Raw genomic sequence first — 12,874 nt, 5'->3', positions numbered from 1 at the left:
ACCTCTCTCTCTCCCCCCCCTCCTCCCACCCCGAAGATTCCTTGAGCTGCAGCCCCATCTCCCCTTGGCACTGTGCGCTCACGTGCGAGGTGTGCTCTTTGTCGTGCAATCGTGTGTGTGTCGTGTGTCGTTGTGTGTGTGTTCCCGTTCCGCTCGCCCGCGGTGGCCAGTTGTCGCTGCAAGAGTCGCTGAAGCAGCCCACGTGGACGGACGCGGACTTTGGTAAGCTGGAGCGTCCTCCGCAGCTGCACCTGGGCTTCCACGCCCTCGCCCTCTGGACCGAACGCCACGGCGGGTCCTACCCCCTCCCCTACCACCACGTACTACTGCTACTACCCCTCACCACCACTCCCCTCACTCCCCTCACTCCCACCCAATAACCGCCAATCCCCTCTCCAATCGCCCGTCGCCACCGCCCACGCTCGTGATGTGTATGTCCAGGAGCACGCCCTGGAAGTGGTGGAGCTGGCCAAGGAGCTCAACGCCTCCGCCAAGCTGGTACGTGGGCACGCACGTGTCCTCCCATCCATGCCTGCCTGCCTGCATGTCACGCGATGTCGGCTGCGGCAACAACAAGCCGAGACACGTGTGGCAGCGCTGCATTTGATGTATCCGGATCCCTCATGTATGTGTATGTGTGTGTGCACACGTTGCGTCCAATTGTTGGGGGGGGTGGTGCGGTTGTGTAGGTGGAAACGGTGGACGAGAAGCTCATCTCGCTCCTGGCCTACGGCTCCCGCGGAGAAATCTCGCCCATGGTACACCCACCACGACCCACCCACCCAGCAGCAGCGGCGGCGAGGCGGGTCAGCCTGTCCGGGAGGTGCGCGTGCGTGCTTGACCTGCCTGACAGCGCCCTCGTGGTCGTTGTCGTTGTCGTGGTGGTGGTGGCGTGCGTGGGCCACACTCCAGGTGTCGTTCATCGGGGGCGTGGTGGCGCAGGAGGTGCTCAAGGCGTGTTCTGGCAAGTTCACCCCCATCCACCAGTGGCTCTACTTCGACGCCGTGGAGGCCCTCCCCACCGACCTCACCCCGGCACACTTCCAGCCCGTACGCCCCACCCCCTCCACCCCCGCCCCACCAATGTGACCCTGGCGGTGGATGGTGATGATGGTGATGATGGTGGATGGGTCTACCATACCGCAGGAGGGGACGCGGTACGACGGGCAGGTGGCGGTGCTGGGGCGCGAGGTGCAGCGGCGGCTCGAGGCCCAGCGGTACTTTTTGGTGGGGTCGGGCGCCATCGGCTGCGAGGTCCTCAAGATCTGGGCCTCCATGGGCCTGGGCGCCGGCAGCGGCGCCATCCACGTCACCGACATGGACATGATCGAAAAGTCCAACCTCAACCGCCAGTTCCTCTTCCGCCCCAAGGACGTCGGCGTACGCCCGCCCACGACCAACGACACGACACGACACACACCCCTGTGCGAACCTGTGCCCTTGCCTAACCGCGCACGGCGGCACGGGAACAGAGGTTGAAGTCGGAGGCGGCGGCCGAGGCGGTGCGGGGGATGAACGGGGCCATCAACGTCCGGGCCTACTCGGCGCGGGTGGGACCCGAGACGGAGAACGTGTTCGACGAGAACTTCTACGAGTCGCTGACGGGCGTGTGCAACGCCCTCGACAACGTGGAGGCCCGCATGTACATGGACTCCCAGTGCATCTACCACCGCAAGCCCATGCTCGAATCCGGCACCCTCGGCACCAAGGGCAACACCCAGGCACGTGCCCTGCTGCTGCTGCTGCTGCCCCCCCCCATCGCTTTGTTTGAACATCACCTCACCCAACGTCTCCCGACTTGTGTGTGTCGTGGGGTGTCGTGTCGTGTGTGTGTGTGTGTGTGTCGTGTGGTGTGGTGTGGTGTGGTGTGTGTGTGTAAAATACCTGCAGGTGGTGGTGCCGATGCTGACGGAGTCGTACTCGTCGTCGCGGGATCCGCCGGAGAAGAGCATCCCGGTGTGCACGCTGCACCACTTCCCGAACAAGATCGAGCACACCATCCACTGGTCGCGGGACCTGTTCGAGGGCTACTTCAAGAACGCGGCCGACCACGTCAACGCCTACCTCTCCCAGCCGGACTTCCTCGAATTCCTGCGCAAGCAGCCCGTCGTGCAGCAGGTGGAGATCCTCAACGCCATCCACGGGTCCCTCGTCTCCGAGCGGCCCTTCACCTTCGACCAGTGCATCGCGTGGGCCCGCACCCGCTTCGAGGACCTCTTCCGCAACAACATCGCACAGCTCCTCTACAACTTCCCCCTCGACACCATCACACCCTCCGGCGGTACTACACACACGGCACACGCACGCACGCACGACACGACACACACACACACACACACACACACACACATGCTCCTTCGCACGCGCGCCTAACAAGCTCTCGCCTGTGTCCCCGGGGGGGGGTAGCGCCGTTCTGGTCGGGGCCGAAGCGAGCGCCCAGCCCGCTCACGTTCAACCCCGACGACCGCACCCACATGGACTTCATCAAGTCCGCCGCCAACCTGCGCGCCGCCAACTTTGGCCTCAAGGGTACCTACCCCACCACGTTGCAACCACCACCTCCACCACCTCCTCTTCGCTTTTGCATCTGCCCACAGGGCCTGTGCTGTAGCGTGTGTGTGCTGTGTGTGTGTGCTGTGTTCGTGGCATGTGCTGACCTGGTGGGACCTCCCATTGGGGGGGGGGCATGGCAGGGAGCGTGGAGGAGGGCGTGTTCCGTGCGGCCCTGGGCCAGGTGACGGTACCGTCCTTCGTCCCGCGCAAGGGCGTCAAGATTCAGACCAAGGAGGACGCCGCCACCAAAGTTGAACAAAGTGTACCACTACCACGACCACGACCACCACCACCACGCTACTGCTACGCTACCGCCCTCTTCGCCCCTGCAGTCTGCAGTCGGCTGACAGCGGAGTGGTTGTGATCGTGGTGGGTGGCTGCTGATGGTGGGTGGTGCGCAGGAGGGTGATGAGGAGCAGGCCGCGCGGCTCCTGGCAGAGCTGCCCGCCCCGTCCACGCTTGCCGGCTACCGCGTCAGCCCGCTCATCTTCGAGAAGGACGACGACACCAACTTCCACATCGACTTCATCGCCGCCGCCTCCAACCTACGCGCTCGCAACTATTCGGTACCGCCGCCGCCGCCGCTGCAGAATTTTCTGTGCGTGGTTGGTTGGTTGGTTGGTTGGTTGGTTGGTTGGTTGGTTGGTTGGTTGGTTGGTTGGTTGGTTGGTTGGTTGGTTGGTTGGTTTGGAGACCTGACAATCGGGCGGCGGGCCTAATGACAACAACAACACCCAACAACAACAACAGATCGCGGAGGTGGACAAGCACACGACCAAGGGCATTGCGGGCAAGATCATGCCGGCCCTCGTCACCACGACCGCTCTCGTGGCGGGCCTCGTGTGCCTCGAACTCATCAAACTGGTCCAGGGCAAGGACAAGCTCGAAGACTTCAGGTACGTCGTACCACGTGTGCCAGCTCCTTCTCCACCGCCACGACCGCCGCCGCCACTACCACCCGCGCGGCATGTCGGACGTTTCTAACCGCGGGCCATGTGCGTGGCGTCCGTTGTTGGGTGCGCACAGGAACGGGTTCGTGAACCTGGCGCTGCCCTTCTTCGGCTTTTCGGAGCCGATTGCGCCGCCCGTGGGCACCATCACGGAGGGGTGGAAGTGGACGCTGTGGGACCGCTTCGACGTGAAGGGTCCGTCGACCCTGCGCCAGCTCATCGAACTGTTTGAGTCCGAGCACAAGCTGGAGCTCTCCATGGCCTCGTGCGGCAGCACCATGCTCTACTCCTTCTTCATGCCCAAGTCCAAGCTCAACGAACGCATGGACGTTGAGTACGCCACTCCCTCGTTCTCTCTCTCTCTCTCTCTCTCTCTCTCTTCTCTCTCTCTCTCTTCTCTCGCACACGCGGGTGGTGGTGGCTGGTGGCCAACGTTAGCCTTCGCGCGTGTGTTGTGTGTGGTGTTCAGGATCGCCCAACTGGTGGAGACGGTGACGAAGAAGCCCCTGCCCGAGAACAAGAAGTACCTCACCCTCGAGGTGGTCTGCTCCCGCCTCTCCGACGGCGAAGACGTAGACGTGCCCCCCGTGCGCTACCAGTTCCGCGGCCTGTGAGGAGTGCCCGCACCCTCGCACCCCACGAGCCCCTTCAAACCAACAACCCCCCCCCAACCGTTGATTGGTGCGACCGGCTTACTGGCTCTTCATTACTTTGCGTCCATCCATGGCAGCGGGGGGGGCAAAGAGGGGAGGAGAGGAGAGACCTCCCATGAGAGTGAAGGGCCGTCCGCTGCTGGGCGTCCAGTCTAGAGCTGGACGTGGGCGAGGGCGTTCTCGAGGTCACGAACGAGGTCGTCCAGGTCCTCGACACCCACCGACAACCGGACCAGAGTGTCGGAGATGCCCAGCTTCTCCCGCTCCTCCTTCGGCACGGCCGCGTGCGTCATGATGGGCCTGATGCGCAGCCAGCAGCCAGCGTTTGGAGTGTCAGACTCATCACCACCACCACGTGGCACACCTATCGATAGAGGGGATGCATGGGAGACGGCGCCGTACGGGAAATCGACCAGACTCTCCACGGAGCCGAGGCTCTCGGCCAGGTGGAAGATGTGGAGGTTCTCCAAAAACTGCTTCGCCTGCTCCAACTCGCCCTGTGTGTGTCGTGTGTGCGTCGCGGATGAGCACGCGTTCGATCGGGAAGGTAACGTCAGGTCAGGGAGGGGTACCTTGACGTAGAAGGTGACCATGCCGCCGAAGCCCTTCATCTGCGCCTTGGCCAGCTCGTGCTGCGGGTGCGAGGGCAGTCCGGGGTAGATCACCTTCTCCACCTATGGTGGCGGTCGTGGTCGTGATCGTGGTCGTGGTGATGGCGGAGAAGACGAGAGAGCGAGAGAGAGAGAGAGAGGCGTCGCGAGGGTGAGCGTCCAGCAAGGTGGGGGGGGGTGCGGGTGCGTGGGGCATTAGGATGAGGGAGGGCGTGTGAAGGGGGGTGGTGGGTGGTGTACCTTGGGGTGGGACTCGAGGAACTGTGCGATGTGGAGGGCGTTCTTGGCGTGCTCGCGCATGCGGAGGTGGAGGGTCTTCATGCCGCGCATGGCCAGGAAGCAGTCGAAGGGGCTGGGCACGGCGCCGATGCCGTTCTGGAGGAAGCGGAGGCGCGTCTTGATCTCGTCCGAGTTGGTGAGCACCATGCCCATCACCACGTCCGAGTGACCATTCAGGTACCTGCCCCACCACGCCACGCCACGTCAGCATACCACCCTGCGTATGCATGCCACAACAGCAGCAGCAGCAGCAAGTGTGTGTCGTCTGGGGAGACACAGATAGCCATCATCATCGTCATCAGCGCCATCAATCGTACTTGGTCACCGAGTGGACGACGATGTCGGCGCCGAGGTCGAGGGGGTTCTGGAAGTAGGGCGACATGAAGGTGTTGTCCACGACCAGCAGGATGTTCCTCTTCTTGGCCACCTCCGCCACCTTGCGGATGTCGGTGAGCTTGAGGGTCGGGTTGGTCGGCGACTCCATCCAAATCAGCTGCGCGGGGCCATCGGATGTGATGCGGCGGGCGGTGGATTGGCGGTCAGCAAGCAAGCAAACAAGAGAGCACAGAGAGCACAGAGAGGGGGGGAGAGAGAGAGCAGAGAGAGAGAAGAGAGAAGAGAGAGAGAGAGAGAGAGCAGAGAACAGCTGGGCGCCCGCCGATCGAGGACTCATGTCTTCCGATCCAACGAGCGTGTGGCGTGTGTGTGTGGCGTGTGTGCTAGTACCTTGGTCTTGTCGGTGAGGATCTTCTCCACCTCGCCCTCCTGGCTGAAGTCAGCGAAGGAGAAGTTGAGGCCCATGGGCGTGGCGATCTTGGTGAAGTAGCGGTAGGTGCCTCCGTAGCAGTCATCCATGGCAGCCACGTGGTCGCCGGCCTTGAGCATGTGGAGGATCGTCATGGTGGCCGCGCTGCCCGACGCAAAGCCGATGCCTGCGGGGGGTTGATGGGGAGAGGGGGGGGGCAGCCACCCAGCCGACGGTGCCCTGAGATGAGAAAGAGGTACCCCTCGCCCCCCCCCTCGGCACGCGTGCGTGCGTGCGTGGATAAAGAAAAAGGCGAGCAGGGAGAAGGGAGGGAGAGAACCGTATCGGGCATTTTCGCAGGCCGCCACGTTGGCCTCAAAGGCGCGGCGGGTGGGGTTGTCCGTGCGCGAGTACTCGAACCCCTGGAGAACGCGCGCCGCGGGGCAGAGAACTTTACATCAGCACACACGGAAGGGTTTGCGCGCGGCATGCTCACGGAGGCTTGTGGTATGCACCAAAATAAAAATAACAGGAAGCCTTTGAATGGATATAAAATAAATAAAAGTCCTCTTGAACAGAAATAAATTTAGGAAAAAGGGAACGAGTAGTGGATTGGGGGGGGGCGTACCTTGTGAACGCCGGGCGAGTCCTGAAGGAAGGTGGTGGCCAGGGAGATGGGCACCACCACCGCTCCCGTGGTGGGGTCGGGCTCCTGCCCGGCCAAGATGGCCCGCGTTCCGAATCCCCAGGTGGCTGCCCTCGCGCACACGCCCCCCAGGTGTCAGTTCGTCCGTGGTGACTACCACGGCGGAGGTGCCCTGGCAGCTAGCGAAGATGGGGGCAGCGTACAGGCGTTGGACGTCTTGTTTTCCATTGTGGTGGTGGTGGTGGTGGTAGGGCGGTAGGGCGGTAGGTGGGCTGCTGCTGGGGTGAGGACGAAAGAGGAGCGGCTGCCGCGGTGCAACGTTGCGCGAGGAGGAGAGAACAAGCGGTGGCGAAGGCCAGCCCCGGGCTTATCCGTGCCTATCTCCGCGTGTCGGCGATAATTCTTCTCCCATACAGGCTCGTGCCGCCACACCCCCGGGGCATGCCGTACGGGCCTGTACAACAACTGCCCCCCCCCACCAGCAGCCAACTGTTGTGCACGACATGCGCACCGGGGGGGGGGCAGAAGTACATAAACAAGCGCCCATCATCAGTGGAGAACAAGAGCACACGCGTGTATTTGTTGGCCCGTGCGAGCGGGGAGGCGCAAGAGAGAGAAAGGGGAGAGGGGGAGAGGTGACAGCTTAGGCCGCGAGCTTCTTGTTCTGCTGCACGACTTCGAGGAGGGAGACCAGGTTGTCCTTCCACAGGGCCAGGCGGGAGCTCATCTGCTGCCAGTGCTCGGCGGTGAAGGTGCGCAAGGTGACGTGGTTGACCAGCACCACGCGGCGCGTCTGGTCGAGACGCGCGTCCACCACGCCCGCGCCGACGGCCTCGATGACCCAGGCCTCCACCTCGCCCTCCTCCACGCCCAGCTCCTGCGCCACCTGCGCGTAGCTGAGCTCTTCCCGCCCGGAAGCCAGCCCGGCCAGCGCCAGCACTCGCTGCTTCCGCAGGCACTCCTCGTGCGTCAGCCCTGCCCGCCGCCAACCACCACCACCCATATCCGCGTCACCACCACCATCACCATCACCCTGCATCATTAGCACCCCGTCGACCGTTGCGTGCGTAGAGAGAGAGAGAGAGAGGAGCGGCAGTGGCGCCCGTTGCCCGGGAAAACGAGATAGCATCATCATCATCATCATCGTCATCACCACCCTCATAGTGATGGCAGGAGGGAGTGGAGAGAGGGCAGAGCAGGGCAGGACAGAGAGAGCAGGCGCGCGCGCGCGGTGTCACGAGAGGTGGTGTGCGCACCGACGGACTCGAGGAAGCCGGGGTGGGACTGGTGGAACTGCGTGTAGGCCGACAGGGAGTCCTCGGCAAAGATCTTGAGGAGGGCAAACAGCTGCGGCTGCGACGTGGCCAGCTGCTGGATGGCGGGCAGGCCCAGAAGGCCGTCCAGCTGCACCACTTGCGGAAGGCGGATGGCCTCCACCGCGGCCTGCACCGCCAGAGCGGAGGTGTCCTCTCCCGAGGCCTCCTCCGTCATCGCCAGGTGCCGCACCAGACTCTCGTAGGCCTCCACCCTGCGCACATCATTGCAAAAATAAATGAGGAAAAATATAATTTTACTCTTATTTATTTTGTTATTCTATTGTTGATTCTGACTCCATCGCCCCGCCACAAGGCATGGAAATCGAAGAGTGCCTGGCCAAGCCAACACTTAACACGAAAGTAAATGTCGGGGTGGGGTACGCACTGTCTGTGGGCGCCGCTAAAAATTCGATAGGCCAAGAGGTAGAGGGTGCGGCTCTGCTCCTTGGTGGCGCTCCAGTGCTTCAGCAGCTCTGGCAGTTTGTTGAGTTGCGGAATCGCCGCCTCATAGTTCTTGGACTCGTCCGCACGCCTGATGGGCACACGAGATTATTATAATTATTATAAATGTGCAGATGCGCCCAGCGATTAACCTCCTCCGGAGAGAGCATATCAATCAAGGGTAAACGCACTTGGCGAGCTCGAGGAAGGCATCGTAACCGGACAGGGAAGTCATGGTGCACGCGATGAAGAAGAACCTGAGGGTGGAGGAAAGAGGAAACAAGCCAGAAAAAAAGAAAACCAGAAGAAGAAGAAAGAGAAGCAGAGAAAATACTCCTCCTGCGCAAATTGTGCACGAGCCCTGTTTGTCGTAAAGCCAACCAGAAGAAGAAGAGAGGAGGATGTGGAAGGAGTCGGTCAACAAGGGCAAGAAAGACCACCTCAACAGGCTCAAGGACGCCCCACCCTTTAGCAAGGCCCAGCAACAGCAGCCCAAAACGCACTGGCTCGGCCCCAACCTCATCAAGAAACAAAAGGAATTCAGAAAGATATTTGAATTCCCTGAGGATGAAGAGATCGTAGCCAGTGCGTAGAGCCCCCACCACGTCGTGCTGCCAGTTTGCTCGTGCTCCTCCCCCTTTTTTCTGCAGCTTACAACGCGGTGCTACCCCACCTCGCTATATTGTGTTGTTCTCTGCACACAGGCTTCAACTGCTCGATGAGAGCGGGGGGCATGATAGAGAACATGGTGCAGGGCACGATGTACATTACGACCAAGCACGTTTGCTTCCACTCCACCTTCTGGGGCACGGAGCGCAAGGTGCGTTTCCTCCTCCTCCTCCTCCCGCCGCTGCACACCCGACACACGCCACAAGCAGCAGTGCAGCAACCGCCGCCGCCGGACGGCAATGACCGCCACTAGGGTGGCTAAGGCGCCTGGCACCCCTTTTTTTTTATGGCACAACACATCGATCTCCTCCTCGGGACGCGGGCGGAATGCCCGGCCGGGCATGTTGCTGCATAATATCCCCGCACCACCCCACCCCACCCACACCCCACCCACACCCCACCCCCCAATAGGAGGCCATTTCGTTCGGCGATGTGCGCGCGATCGAGAAAAGGAACACCGCTCGCATCATCCCCAATGCCCTCGAAATCAGCGTGGCACGCGACGACGACAAGGAAACCAAGGTGGCTGCTCCCCCTCCCCCCCACGCCCTCCCCTTTCTCTTGCCAACGGCGGACGATGTGAGCACGCACGCACGCACCGCCGCTAACCATCGATGGGCGGATGGTGGATGGGCGTGCGGGAGGCAGTACTTCTTTGGCACCTTTCTCAACCGGCACGAGGCGTACAAGGTCCTCCAGAGCCACTGGGAGCGGAGGAAGCTCTACCAGCAGGTATAGGCTTGCCTACACTACACTACACTACACTACACTAGTAGTGCCCCATACCCCTCCACACCCCTTCCTTCTCGTGTCGCTCCGCAATCACCAGCGAGTGCGTCCACTAACCGTAATACATCATACATATCTGCATGACGTGGCGGCGTGGCGTGGCGGTGTCCCCCCCAATGGGACGACTGCCAGTCGCTCGAGGTGTCGCAGATGACCAACACCCTCAGCCAGCAGGAGCTCCTCGGCCAGGCTCGCATCGCCATGGTCCACCCCTCCCACCTTCAACCTCTGTCCTCCAGCTCCGTTTCGCCCCTGAGCATCACGCGCGTGGCCGTGTGTGTGTGGCTTACCCGCTCTCCATATCCTCTCCACATCATCATCACCATCATCACCACCATGGGGAGGAACAGTCCAAAGTGGCGGAGCGGTACGAGGTGACGCGTCCGCTAGGGGAGGGCGGCTTCGGGAAGGCCTTTGTCGTGCTGGACAAGCAGGACTTCCGCCAGTACGTGCTCAAGCGAATGGACTGCGGGAGCGAGGAAGAGGCCGCCAACGCCGTGAAGGAGGTACACGCGCACCATACTTTTATCGATATCACATCATACATACAGATAGAGAGATAGATAGACAGATAGAGAAATCTGCCCGCTTCCCCGTCCCCCAACCACTACCAAACCCACCAATTGTGCGCGCGCGGAGGCGGGCCGCTGACATCTTGCGAACCCAATCGTGCGTGGGTGCGTGGGGGGGGGGGTGCGTGGGTGCAGATGGTGCTGCTGCGGTTGATGAAGCACCCCTACATCGTGGGATACCGAGACTTCTGGCGGGACAACCTAACCGTCTACATCGTCATGGAGTACTGCGAGGGGGGCGACATGGCGCTGCTCATCGAACAACAGCAGTCACACTTCTCCGAACAGGTACGCCCCCCCCCCACCTTACCCACCTCCTACCACCACGCGAGGCACGTGCGCTGTGTGTGTGTGGTGTGTGTGTGTGTGTGTGTGTGTGGATTCGGGGCCTCCCTCTCTCTTGGTTGGTGGGGCGCCTCAACCAACCTCACCTCGCCCCACCTCACCGTGTGCCTCATCTCTCAGGAGGTGCTGCGATGGCTGATCCAAGCCGTGCTGGCCATCGAGCACATGCACGCCCACAACGTGCTCCACCGCGACATCAAGCCCAGTACTCCCTTCCCCCCTTCACTCCCTCACCCGCCCCCCAAAGCGCGAGAGTGCAGCTTCTGACACACGCACTCGCGGCCTCGTGCGCTGGTGGTGCTGGTGTGCAGATAACCTGTTCCTGAATCGGTGGCAGGACCTCAAGCTGGGCGACTTTGGACTATCGGCTGTCACCCTATCCGGCTCCAAGCTCCTCCACGCCGTCGGCACACTCGGCTATGGTAATGGCGGGCGGTTCTACTTCGAGCCTCCCCCCCCCATGGGAAAGACAGCACCAGCAGCAGCTAACCCACGTGTGGTGCGTCGCGCGCTTGTGTGTGTGTGTGTGTATTCGTCGCTAGCGGCACCCGAAATCCTGCGACACAAGCCCTACGACTCCAAGTCGGACATCTACGCGCTGGGCTGTACCCTCTACGAAATCGTCACCCTCCGATCGGTCTACGACGACCAGAACCTCGAAGTCTTCCCCGTCCCCATACCCCCGTACCATACCCCCCCCCGCCACCATCCATCCACCATCCACCATCCACCATCCACCATCCACCATCCACCATCCACCATCCACCATCCACCATCCACCATCCACCATCCACCATCCACCATCCACCATCCACCATCCACCATCCACCATCCACCATCCACCATCCACCATCCACCATCCACCATCCACCATCCACCATCCACCATCCACCATCCACCATCCACCATCCACCATCCACCATCCACCATCCACCATCCACCATCCACCATCCACCATCCACCATCCACCATCCACCATCCACCATCCACCACCCACCATCCACCATCCACCACCCACCATCCACCACCCACCATCCACCATCCACCACCCACCATCCACCATCCACCATCCACCATCCACCCACCACCGCTGCCGCCGCCACAGGAGTACAGCCGCGACCTCGAGAAGCTCATCCAGGCCATGCTCTCCAAAGACCCCGAGAAGAGGCCAAGGTGCCCCTCCCTCTCTGCCTGCCTGCTGCTGAGGAGCTTGGCTCGCCCTTTGGGCGGTGCCCTTGAAAGGGGGACCAGCGTTGGTTGAGAGCTATGTGCTAATCGGACACACGACACGCACACACGACACACACACACACACACGACACACACGGCACACCACCGCCTCCGACCCTAATCCCCGCCATGCACACGTTGGGTGGGTGGCGTGTAGCGCGTCAGAGATCTTGGCGCATCCATTGCTGGCGCCCTTCCTGGGCAAGATTTCCACAGAGTCGGAGATCTATGGGGAGATGCAGCAGCGCGAGGACGAGAACCAGCAGCTGCTGCTCAAGCTGCGGTTGCTCGAGGCCAAGCTGCAGGGCAAGCTCATCCCGGATCATGCCCGCGACCCCTCCGGCATGCTCTCTCCCGAACACGACGACGGTGCCGCCCCTCCCCTCTCCTCCGCGCTCCCCACGCCCTGGCGGCCGGTGGTGGCCGCACGGGCGGGCGGGCGGGTGGCTGTTTACCTTACTTGTGGCGGTGGCGGTGGCGGTGGCATGCACGCAGGGCTGTACGAGGACGTCTACGACCCTCTCCTCTCCATGGCCCGTCCAGAGCCTCTCGCTGATTCCTCGGACTACGACTCGGATGGCGAGAAGGTCCCTCTCGCCAACGCACCCATACACCCAGCACGCACGCACGCACGCACGCACGCACGCACGCACACGAGTGGAATTTCTGTTGCACCAGCCACCGCCAGCCACCAGCCACCGCCAGCAGCAGCAGCAGCAGCTGGCGGCACTCGGACGCCGCTCACCAAGGCCGTCTGGGGGTGGGGGTGGGGGTGTTCCTATTTCTATATATTTATATACACCACAGCTGCACCTCGAGGACGGGCAGCAGTCGTATGGGGGCAGCCGCGGCGGCAGCAGGAGCGATATCCGGGAGCACCCCGACGAAGAGCCGTCCCTCTCGCCACCAACAACCACCCAGCAGCCGATGGACCCTGCACGCGTACGTACCGCCGCCGCCGCCGCCACTGCTGCTGCTGCTGCTGGTGATGCTGCTGCTAGCCCCCACGACAACGGCTCCAGCCAACCATGACCAACAACCATGACCAACAACCAATCAAATCAATCAATGACCA

At 62.1% G+C, this 12,874-nt stretch overlaps 4 protein-coding genes across 4 annotated transcripts in view; 2 read left to right on the top strand and 2 right to left on the bottom strand.

Moving 5' to 3' along the window:
- Positions 1-4,117, top strand: part of ACA1_192030 (ubiquitinactivating enzyme E1 1, putative) — a gene marked incomplete at both ends in the record, with an annotated part of 5,612 nt that extends 1,495 nt beyond the window's left edge. Inside the window, 13 exons of the mRNA XM_004336438.1 lie at positions 171-320; positions 442-498; positions 690-758; positions 913-1,050; positions 1,147-1,380; positions 1,473-1,802; positions 1,891-2,281; positions 2,407-2,529; positions 2,694-2,815; positions 2,955-3,119; positions 3,304-3,449; positions 3,580-3,837; positions 3,973-4,117. Coding sequence (XP_004336486.1) covers positions 171-320; positions 442-498; positions 690-758; positions 913-1,050; positions 1,147-1,380; positions 1,473-1,802; positions 1,891-2,281; positions 2,407-2,529; positions 2,694-2,815; positions 2,955-3,119; positions 3,304-3,449; positions 3,580-3,837; positions 3,973-4,117 — 2,328 coding nt within the window. The remainder of the gene's footprint in view (positions 1-170; positions 321-441; positions 499-689; positions 759-912; positions 1,051-1,146; positions 1,381-1,472; positions 1,803-1,890; positions 2,282-2,406; positions 2,530-2,693; positions 2,816-2,954; positions 3,120-3,303; positions 3,450-3,579; positions 3,838-3,972) is intronic.
- A 191-nt stretch (positions 4,118-4,308) lies between these two features.
- Positions 4,309-6,665, bottom strand: ACA1_192020 (cystathionine gammasynthase; the record flags this gene model as incomplete). The annotated part of the gene is made up of 9 exons (XM_004336437.1): positions 4,309-4,456; positions 4,559-4,653; positions 4,729-4,830; positions 5,008-5,227; positions 5,364-5,539; positions 5,773-5,978; positions 6,132-6,213; positions 6,420-6,544; positions 6,641-6,665. The coding sequence occupies 9 exons, from the start codon at positions 6,663-6,665 to the stop codon at positions 4,309-4,311; spliced, it is 1,179 nt and encodes a 392-aa protein (XP_004336485.1).
- A 415-nt stretch (positions 6,666-7,080) lies between these two features.
- ACA1_192010 (PCI domain containing protein) lies at positions 7,081-8,429 on the bottom strand (the record flags this gene model as incomplete). The annotated part of the gene is made up of 4 exons (XM_004336436.1): positions 7,081-7,412; positions 7,694-7,965; positions 8,139-8,285; positions 8,386-8,429. The coding sequence occupies 4 exons, from the start codon at positions 8,427-8,429 to the stop codon at positions 7,081-7,083; spliced, it is 795 nt and encodes a 264-aa protein (XP_004336484.1).
- A 166-nt stretch (positions 8,430-8,595) lies between these two features.
- On the top strand, positions 8,596-12,831 carry ACA1_192000 (protein kinase domain containing protein; the record flags this gene model as incomplete). The annotated part of the gene is made up of 14 exons (XM_004336435.1): positions 8,596-8,779; positions 8,899-9,014; positions 9,275-9,385; positions 9,512-9,595; positions 9,785-9,925; positions 10,003-10,158; positions 10,360-10,512; positions 10,690-10,774; positions 10,881-10,991; positions 11,112-11,239; positions 11,675-11,742; positions 11,957-12,168; positions 12,295-12,386; positions 12,607-12,831. The coding sequence occupies 14 exons, from the start codon at positions 8,596-8,598 to the stop codon at positions 12,829-12,831; spliced, it is 1,866 nt and encodes a 621-aa protein (XP_004336483.1).
- Positions 12,832-12,874: the final 43 nt, after the last annotated feature.

This window comes from Acanthamoeba castellanii (assembly GCF_000313135.1).
Source record: "Acanthamoeba castellanii str. Neff unplaced genomic scaffold scf7180000084749, whole genome shotgun sequence".
Classification (NCBI taxonomy): Eukaryota; Discosea; order Longamoebia; family Acanthamoebidae; genus Acanthamoeba; species Acanthamoeba castellanii.
The sequence above is the reverse complement of the archived record's forward strand: the minus strand, read 5'-3'. Positions and strand labels throughout refer to the sequence as shown.